Genomic DNA, 10822 nt, shown 5'->3' with positions numbered 1-10822 from the left:
GTATATATAATTGACAATATTATTATTTTTATCCGAAAGAAGTAAAATTAAATTAAACATTCTTTTGTCATTGTTGAACTCTGTAGTAGTAAAATATATGTGATAAAATATTCTATAACAACAAATTAAGACTACGATGCATAATTATTTTGACACATAAAATATAGAGAAACTAAAATAATAGAAATAAAAAAAATATGTTTTATTTTAAGATATATAATTGTTTATTATTTACGATATCTCCTAGTTTCACAAGTCGAGAATTAAGCTATCGTATATTTAACATCCGTCTTCGTTAATATCTCTTTGTATTTATATTTTCATCAAATAATTTTCAAAGACAGCTTAAGAATACTCTAATGTCTGAATTTCCATAACAGCACCATCATTATTGGCATTATTCAAAGCGCTTCCATGATTATGAGACACCAAAGTGACCAAAAAGTCAAAGATATCAGTGGCGACGACGGCGGATGCGACGTCATCTTTATGCAAGGTTCTCCTCTTTCCATGGATGGCGATGATCCAAGACCTTCTAGTAAGTTCCTCAATGAAGAGCTCACAAGCCTTTGAGAAAACAATAGGTGCCTCACCAGAAATCATCTTAACATCTTCACCAGATTTCTTCATGATCTTCTTGATCCTTGCCAATGGCAAAGAGTGTGGCCCTGTTCTTCCAGAAATGCCCCCACATAGTATCCCGGAATATGCACCTGCTTGTCTCATATTATTCTCTCTACAATAATAATAGTACTATATACTATATGCTTGTGTTTTAATGTTGTCTATGTGTTTTAGTGTTATCTATATATATACGCTATGGTTTGCATGCTATTGGTATATTGAAGATTTCACTACAATAACATTGCCGGCCAGCCTGCTTGAGCCGGCTAATTGAATTCTAATGAAAAATAAATTATTGAAGATTCTTAGTTGTACATTTTGATTGTTGATTAGACTGCATACCATAAAATTATTGATCATTTTCCCTGTGTATTATCATTATTATTATTATTATTATTATTATTATTATTATTATTATTATTATTATTATTAAGCTTAGCGTATGTATTCAAAATGAATAATGTCAGGTAGTAATTAATCTTTTTCAGTTAACATCAGTTCATTTTTTTAAAATTATTTTTTTTATTTTAAATTTTTTATCTTAAATCATAAATTTTTAATCTTAAATTTTAACTTATAAACATAAAGACTAAAATTGAATGATGTTGGATAACTAAAATCATGGAGTAAAAGAGTGCACGAAAAGTGATTGTGTGGTTCTTTGAGCTTTTAGCTTTTCTCTGCAAAAAGAGTATCAATTATTCATATGTTTTCAACAAACCAAAGATCTCTCTCGAACTGAAAAAATTCATGAATGAAAACGAAATGTCTTAGAATTCACAACATAACTTGTTGGATTAAGATTGGTTTTGGGTATATAAATATGATGATAAATATTTATTGGGTTAAAATTCTAAATTCAATTTAATGTGTATGTTAGTGGTGCAGGAACAATATTTTATCTCAGTCCAAATTTATGTTGTTTCAGCAAATTTTCAATACACCAATTTAAAGTTTCAGTCCAATATATTTAATGAGCAACTATCATAACCTAGAAGTTAAGAGAGAAGATTCTGAAAATTCATGGTTGAAATATTAAAAAAAAAAGTGAAACATTTGGCGTTATTATAGAGAATGAGAGACAACTGAGGTACTAGGTCACCAGCAAATACACAAGGACCGCACAAAATTAAAATGTAAAAGATCATTAGCAAAGATGGGTAGAGCAAAACAAAAATTGCAAAGTTATGGACAGTAGTTGTAATAACGCAAAATGAAAAGGCTATGCATGTATGTCAAGGAAGACAGCCACTCCAACAATAGCAAAGACAGTGGAGTAGTTCAAAAGACAACAAAAGATCAAAATTCAGAGGTTGATATACAAAAACAATATGCAAGAACAGTAGAGATAGTGGAGCAAAATGAAAAAGCATTGCATGCTAAGAAAGATAACTACAACGGGTAAAATTGACAAGAAAAATGAAGAGGCAGCCAATTTAATGAAGCAAGCTTCTCAACTATATAGTTGGTTCTCAACAATGTTTGAAGGCAAGAAAAATTAAATAGAGTGACACTTGATGAGCATTATCTCATACACTTGAACTAAAATATTTTTCTTTAACTTTGTACTTCATTTGAAATTTCAGTGTTATGATAATCTATTGTTCATCTTTTTGTAATTGAAAAAAAGACATATCATGGCGAGGAAAAAATTGAAAAAGTCACGAGAGTAAAGGAGATAAGAGAAATGTATTGAAAAAGTCAAAGAAAATTTTTTTATACTTGTTATTTGATGAACTAGAATTAGTTTTCTTTATTAAGTTGGGATAGTATTTAGTAGCTGTGGGTTCTCCTTTATTGATGGAAGAATGTTTGGTGGTGGCTAGGTTTGAGAAGAAACTTAGTGGTTGATACTAGATAAATTAGGGTGTAATTCATTGATATTGGTGTATGTAATCAGTTTAATTATAATGAAAATTCTACCATGATTGTGGTGGAGTAGGTTTAATAGCACAAGAACATCAAATCAAGAATACATGCTTGTGTCATTCTCTTCTTCCTTACTCTGTTCTATTCTAGTTTTAGAGACAAAAAGTAAAAAATCTTCTGCATAATCTCCTTTCGCAAAAAATTACTAAAAGAACTTATTTTCTGAAATCAACTTGATTCAACCCCTTATCAAGTTCTAGCATTACCATCAATTGGTATTAAGAGCTCGATCTCAACGAGTCAAGCTTCACAACTTGAAACAAAGATCCATGACTAACAACATGGGTACAAACATCATGGCGTACATGCTCACTGAAGGTCAGTCTAATAATAGACTTTCTTACTTCAACGGTATAACAACTATTTATACTGGAAAGAGAGAATGAGAATTTTCATGCAGTCAATTGACTACAATATCTGAAAGATTATTGTTAATGGACCTGATATCCCAACAAAGCAAAATATTGATAAAGATGTGGTACCAAAGGAAGACAATGAATGGATAAAAAAAGAGAAGAAGAAGGTTAAACTCAATGTAAAGGCAATCAATCTAATGCACTATGCAATAAATTTTAATGAGTGCAAAAAAATTCAATGTGCAAAACTGCAAAAAAAATATAGGACAAGGTGAAACTCACCCATGAAGAAAAACAAGTAAAAGAGACAAGAATAGACATGCTAGTGAAAGAGTACGAAATGTTCTCCATAAAAGAAGATGAAAGCATTGATCAGATGTTTGAGAAGTTCTTAATATTCATCAACAACCTAAATGCCTTAAAGAAAAAGCTATTCTTAAGATACTTTAGAAAGGAATATCTTGAGGAGTCTCACTAAAAAATGGGAAGTGAAAAGTATTGACATCTTCGAAAGGAATAATTTGATAAAAATTATTATAGTGAGCTAAGAGGCAAGTTGTTGGTCTATGAAACTACCCACATGTCTCAAGACAGAGATGACAAAAAGAAATATATAGCATTGAAGTCAAGAATGATAGCCAAAGAAAAAGAATATGATATCAGCGTCTCAGATGAAGAGATGTTGCTCTTTTGTAAGAAAAATGAGGAGTTTAATGAGATTTAAAAGCAAACCCAAGAAGCTACTTCATCTAAAAATTTAAAAAAAAAAATCAATCCAAATTTACTTGTCACCACTACAAGGAGTCAGACCACTTCAAGTTTGACTGCCTTCAATTGAAAAAAGGCGAAAAATCAAAGAAAGACAAAAAGAAGATGATAATGGCAACTTGAAAAGATTTAAAAAATGATTCTAATTTGGAAGATGAAGAAAATTCTGACCATGAGGCTCAAATGTGCTTGATGGATGATCACACGAACATGGATGAGGTAGATCTCTTTGATTTATCCATTAATGAACTACATTCTATTATCAAAGATTTCACTATGAACTCAAAGAAAATTTTTGATAAATATGTTAAGTGTAAGAAAAATAATAAGGCATTGAAAAATAAAAATAAATTTTTATTAGAAAAAGTAAAAACAACCGAAACTTGTGATGAAAAATCTTTAAAAGAAGAAAATGATGTCTTAAGAGCTGAATTAATAAATTCAAACTCAAATATTCGGTCTCAGCCTTTACTAATTTAATTGCTGAAAATAAAAAATTGAATTAGAAAAATTAAAAATTTTAATAGAGACCTAGCACAATTTATTCAGTGTTCACAAAATTTTGACAAATTACTTCTTTGTCAAAGATCTAATTTTAAAAAATCTGGACTTGGATTTAAAGAGGAAAGCAAATTTGTTCTTGAACAAATATTTCAAAAATCTAAAACTTCTTCTTCCAAAAATGTTAAGCCTAAAATTTTTGGAAGCTTTTAAATTTATCAACTAGGAACCATTGCTATAAATGCAATAAAAATAGTCATGTTCCTCAACAATGCTTCTTTTCTTTAGGTTTTTTGGTGATAACAAATTATATAAAATTATTCACGATTATAATGCTCTAGGACAACAAAAAGTATTTCACGTAAGAGGATCCAAATGGATTTGAATAATTAAGGTTAATTGAAAAACATACAAATTTATCTTATATCCAAGAAAAAAAAGAACATGTGATATCTTGATAGTGAATGTTCAAGGCATATGACTGAAAAGACTACCTTCTTTATCAAATTCAACAAATATGATGGAGAGTTTGTCATTTTCGGAGATGATGGTAAAGGTAAAATAATTGCTATTGGTAAAGTTGGCAAAAATTTTTCTACTTGTATAGATAGTATTTTTTAATAGATGGGTTAAAGCATAATTTTTTGAGCATAACTCAACTATAACTATGTGACATTGGATATGTAGTAACCTTTAGAAAATTAGATCATAGAGTCACAAATGAAAAAATAGGAGCTGTTTTGTTTATTGCAAAAAGATGTGACAATGTCTATAGTATCATTCTAAATTATCTTAAGATTCAAAATGTAACTTGTTTTTCTTCAACGAAATCTGAAAAATAGATGTGGCACAAAAGATTAGAACATGCTAGTATGTTCCAAATCTCTAAATTCGTCAAAAAAGAATTAGTTAGAGACCTTTACGTAAATAAACTAAAATTTCTTTCAAATCCAAGGAAGGTATCCAGGCACGGACCCACCTTCATGAATGGGGGGGGGGGCATTTGCCCCAGTGACATTTGATATTTTTAAACCCAATATATATATATATATATATATATATATATATATATATATAATATGCCCCCACTTTAAATTTTAAATGACCCCACTACAAATAAACTAAGTCCAATTATTAAAAGTCTAAGCCCATTTTATCTTTTTATGATTTTGACTATTAGTTAACCTAATTAAATTTAGTCTTCTTCTGTTTTTAAATCCTAGCCGTCACTCATTTATTCTCTTAAACCCTTTTCTTAGTTTCATATTTTTAATCTTCTTTTTCTATTCCTTGTCTAGTGGTCATCTTTTCTTCATCAAAAGGTAAATTTTAAATTCTCTATTTTATTTTATATAGCTCTCTATGACTTTATGTATCTTTCAATTTCATTGTTTCTCTTTTTGATATTTTCAATTACAAATTTTAATTCAAACAATTATAGTTTAGGTATTAATCTATTTTTTATTCTTTTCATGAATTTATATATTTTATTTTATTCTCAATTTAGTGATCCTTATTATTTATTTGTTTATCTTTCGTTCTATTCTATTATATGTAATTAGATTGCATATAAATTTTTAAAGTGAATTGATCAATTTACTAATTTAGAATATATATTTTATTTTTAGAAATAGTAATGGAGAAATATTTCAAAAGAAAGCTACCACTAGAATCTGAAGTCACTCCATTAGTCTCTTCTAATAAAAAGAAGTTCTTAGAATTCAATGTGGAAAGTCTGGTAGCTGATCCTGGACAACGACCCAAAATTTCAAATTATGATCCAAATGTCAGAGATGAAGTTAGACGAGTTTATTTGCAAAAAGGTCCTTGTCAACCAAGAGAACATGATTTTCCACAAACATATTTTGGAACTTCTCTCCGTAGATTTAATGCTGATTGGTTTGATGAATTTGGAAATTGGTTGGAATATAGTATTTCAAAAGATGCTGTATTTTGTCTCTGTTGCTATCTTATGAAACCTGATGGTGCGAGTGGTGATGCTTTTGTAAAAGAGGGCTTTTCAAATTGGAAAAAGAAGGAGCGATTACAAACACATGTTGAAAATCATGATAGTGCTCATAATCAAGCTCGAAGAAAATGCGAAGCACTCATGAAGCAAAAACAACATATTGAAGTTGTTTTTCAAAAGCATTCAGACCAAGCTAAAAGAGATTACCGAACTCACTTAACAGCAACAATTGAGTGCATTAGGTTCTTATTGCGACAAGGATTGGCCTTTCGTGGTGATGATGAATCGCACAATTCAAATAATCAAGGTAATTTTTTGGAGCTTCTTGACTTTCTTGCTCAACATAATACAGAGATTGATCGTGTTTTCAAAAATGCTCGTGGAAACCTTAAGCTAGTAGCACCTAAAATTCAAAAAGATATTGTTAGAGCTGCTGCAAGTGAAACTACTAAAGTTATTATTGATGATCTTGGAGATGATTTATTTGCTGTTTTAGTTGATGAATCTCGAGACATTTCTGTTAAAGAGCAAATGGCTGTTTGTTTGCGGTATGTAAACAAAGAAGGGATTGTAATGGAGCGATTTCTTGGCCTTGTCCATGTTTCTAGCACAAATGTGTTGTCGTTAAAAGTAGCTTTGGAATCTTTATTAACAAAGCATAATTTAAGTTTAGCAAGAATACGTGGACAAGGTTACCATGGAGCTACTAATATGCAGGGAGAATTTAATGGCTTAAAAAGTTTGATCTTGAAAGAAAATGCTTGTGCTTTTTATGTTCATTGTTTTGCTCACCAACTTCAATTAGCACTTGTGGTTGTTGCAAAGAAACAGGTCGAAATTGCACTACTTTTTAATTTGCTTGCTAGTTTGTGCAATATTGTTGGAGCTTCTTGTAAACGTAAAGACATGCTTCGTGAAAGTCAAATGCAAAAGACAATTGTTGCATTACAAAATGGAGATGTTTCTAGTGGGCGTGGCTTAAATCAAGAAACAACATTGAAAAGGGCAGGTGATACTCGATGGGGCTCACATTATGGTACAATACTTAGCTTGATTTCTATTTTTTCTTCCGTGGTAGAAGTTCTTGAAGTTATTGAGAAAGATGGAAATAATCCTGAACAAAGAGCTGAAGCATGCCAATTATTGAATCATATTCAATCTTTTGAATTTGTATTCAATTTACATTTGATGAAAAGTATATTAGGAGTTACTAATGAGTTGTCTCAAGCTCTACAAAGAAGTGATCAAGACATTATAAATGCTATGACATTGGTTAAAGTGTCCAAGCAACGATTGCAAAGTATAAGAGACAATGGTTGGTCCTCTTTGCTCAACGAAGTTTTACTATTTTGTGATAGTCATAATATTCTTGCTCCAAATATGAATGATATATTTGTAACACAAGGAAGATCAAGGCGCAAAATCCAAAAGGTCTCAAACTTGCATCATTTTCAAGTTGAATTATTTTATCAAGTGATTGATAGACAACTTCAAGAGCTTAACAATCGTTTTACAGAGGTAAATACCGAGCTACTTCTTTGTATAGCTTGTTTGAATCCAAGTGACTCATTTTTTGTATTTGATAAGGAGAAGTTGCTTCGTTTAGCTGAATTTTATCCACATGAATTCTCTTCTACTCAACTTTTGGCACTTGATAGTCAACTTGAGAATTTTATATTGGATATGCGTCTTGATGATCAATTCTCAAATATAAATAGAATCAGTGGACTATCTCAAAAGTTAGTTGAGACAAAAAAGCATATTGTTTATCCATTGGTATTTCTTCTGTTGAAATTAGCTTTGATTCTACCTGTGGCAACAGCATCAGTCGAGAGAACATTTTCTGCTATGAATATCATAAAGAGTCGACTTCGTAATCGAATGGGAGATGAGTGGTTGAATGATTGTTTGGTTACATATATAGAAAGAGAGACATTCAATCAAGTTGATAATGAAACAATTATTCAACATTTTCAAAATATGAAAACAAGAAGAGAAGTACCTTCAAGATTTGAAGCGAAGAAAGTTAGCAGCTAATGTAATTTTTGGTTTATTTTGTATTCAAATAATTAATGTGCACTTTTATATTTTTAAATTTAAATTAATATATATTTTGATAATAATGTGTATTATTTTTGCCCTATACTAAGAACACTACAAGATTTTTGTTTATTTGTGGCACTTTTTTTTCTTATTTGTGGAGGTTTATAACCCCCACTAAATAGTTTGTGGAGGTTTCTAAAACCCCCAAAATTTGAGGTGCCACGAGGTCTTTTGTGGGGGATTTTAAAAACCTCCACAATCTATTCAGTGGAGGTTTTGTGTGTGTTTAGTGGGAGTTTTATATTGGACTTTTGTGACAGTTCTTGGTCAATGTTTGTGACGGTTTAAAACCCCCCACAAAAAGATTTTTTCATTTTGAAAATAACAGTTATTCTGTGGAGTTTTCAAACCTGTCAATATAATTTTTAAACATTAATCTACACTATAATTACACTACTAATCATTTATTATTAAAAAGAAATATTTAAGCAAGACATTAAAAATGTAGAAGAAAATTAAAATAAAAAAATACTTTACAACAAAATATAGCACACTACCATCATTTTCCAATCACATTAATTACAACTACAAAATATTAAAAAATAAATGATAAAATACAGACTTATATGTCCAAACTCTTGAACAATGAAAATAACTAGATAAATGTATTTACAAACATTGCAACTAGATCTTGACTTCTAGCCATACCATTATCATCCAAAAATAATGACAAACTAATAATGCAGTTAACAAGTCCTAATGCTTACACTAGCTGTTGAAGCTAGAACAAGAATATTTAGGAATTTCTGTTACAATGAGGAGCCTTTCTTTTAATCTCTATAGCAATTACTCCAAACAACAATACCTGTTTATGTTCAATGCATCGTATCAAATCTCAGGCTTACTTCACTTTCCAAATTGCAAAATTTAGGAGGACTGAAATTTGAAAAAGAAAAAAGTAAAAAAAAAACAGCAGCATGCAGAGGAGATATTTAATGTAATATAAGATTCATGCCTAGATTATTACTCCACTAGCATACCAGAAAGGACCACTGACCCCATATTTCCAAGCAACATTTGAGCTTTGCAAGATTGTAGCATCCCATGTCCACTACACCAATTCATAGCAATTAACAAAACATATGTGAAAAAGAAAATTAAACTACAGATTCATCAATCTGTGCAAACTTCAATTACTTTTAAATTCATAGTTTTCGGCCGAATATAAGTGTTTGATCCAACAAAAATGATTACCTGTGAAACAATGACACTAGCAATGAGTTCTGTCTTAATACTTCTGCCTGCAGTATTGAACCATTCCGAGGTGTGGCAAGACCCAACATATCTCTTCTCCAACCATATCTGATCTATAAGAATCAAAGTTTCTATCAATAATTTCAGCTTGATGAAAAATTAAAAACTAAAAAACTTCATCGAAAATGAAAAATATGCTTCTCAATTAAAAGGGTGGAAAAGCATAATGTCACTCACTTTGTAATCTTTTCTGGTGTATGATAACCCATGTCAAATCTCACTACATGGATATCTAACCGAAAATAGGCATATAATTAAGTTTTCTTTCACCAAAAACTAACAAAATAATAATGATAAAGTGTTCGCCACCAAGGTTGAGACATGGGAGTGTTTAAAAAAATTTAGACTTAACATTTTAATGTTCTTGGTTATTTTTTGTGACCAACTATTAACATGCAACTCCACTATTTCAAGAGCTAAAACATTGAAAATTTCCTTTCCCAGTAGGTAATGGTAAATCATATTTTCTCATGAGATAAAAAAAATAGCACAAGGATATGTGCTACTTACTCTTCTTTAAGCCAGCAGACTTGACAAGCAAAACATCATTCATATTAGCAATATCACTAGTCAGAGTACCTATCTGTAATCATATTCACCTTCGATGTTTAGACCATTAATATTGAAACATGAGAAAAAAAAGATTTAAAAATTAAAAAAATAAAGAGATAGCGGATGTATTCAAACATATATAAAAGGCATACCAATAGATTTTGAGGCTTGATATCACGGTGACAAACTCCAATACAACGATGAATATAAGACAATTCCCTAAAGATCTGCAGCATATCACACAAATTGTCACAACACCAACAAGGCAATGGCTGAACATATTAAGGGCAACAAAACATACCTGGTATCTGTATAGCTTCACATATATAAGTGGCATCCTTTGGTTTAACTTGTTGTAATGTTTGATAACACGAGTAGCCAACGATCCCTATAAACATAAGCATGGATAGAATGAATGGAATGAATGCTTGCAGTACTTTCTCTGTGGAATTTACTTGCTGAAACCCTCATTATATTATAAACATAACTCCATATATAAACTGCTCCAATCTAGAGATTATAATCAAAACAAAATAAGAATTAGCCCCAAATTAAAATGATAATAAGAAGAGATAAGAAAGCTACATAGCAGACATCAGGATCTCCAAAAGGGCTACCTTTATCTTTGCATATAGCTGGGATAATGATTATAGGCAAGTTTCCTAAGTTTCCTGTTCAAACATTAATGAAAAATTTAAGATTTCTCAGATCCATTAGTGTTAATACTTATTAGTATACAAATTAAGAGAATTTAGAGGGTTAGTAA

The 10822-nt window shown here is 30.4% G+C and overlaps 2 protein-coding genes across 2 annotated transcripts; one reads left to right on the top strand and one right to left on the bottom strand.

The window, feature by feature from the left end:
- Nucleotides 1–279: 279 nt before the first annotated feature.
- LOC112708429 (nuclear transcription factor Y subunit C-1-like) lies at nt 280–765 on the bottom strand. The gene has a single exon (XM_025760585.3). It carries the CDS (start codon nt 724–726, stop codon nt 346–348), a length of 381 nt encoding a protein of 126 aa, XP_025616370.1. The 5' UTR covers nt 727–765; the 3' UTR covers nt 280–345.
- Nucleotides 766–5814: 5049 nt separating this feature from the next.
- LOC112705335 (uncharacterized) lies at nt 5815–8184 on the top strand. The gene has a single exon (XM_072200224.1). It carries the CDS (start codon nt 5815–5817, stop codon nt 8182–8184), a length of 2370 nt encoding a protein of 789 aa, XP_072056325.1.
- The last annotated feature ends 2638 nt before the right edge of the window (nt 8185–10822 follow it).

Source organism: Arachis hypogaea, chromosome 8, assembly GCF_003086295.3.
Source record: "Arachis hypogaea cultivar Tifrunner chromosome 8, arahy.Tifrunner.gnm2.J5K5, whole genome shotgun sequence".
NCBI lineage: Eukaryota > Viridiplantae > Streptophyta > Magnoliopsida > Fabales > Fabaceae > Arachis > Arachis hypogaea.
This window is presented reverse-complemented; position numbering and strand designations above follow the sequence as displayed.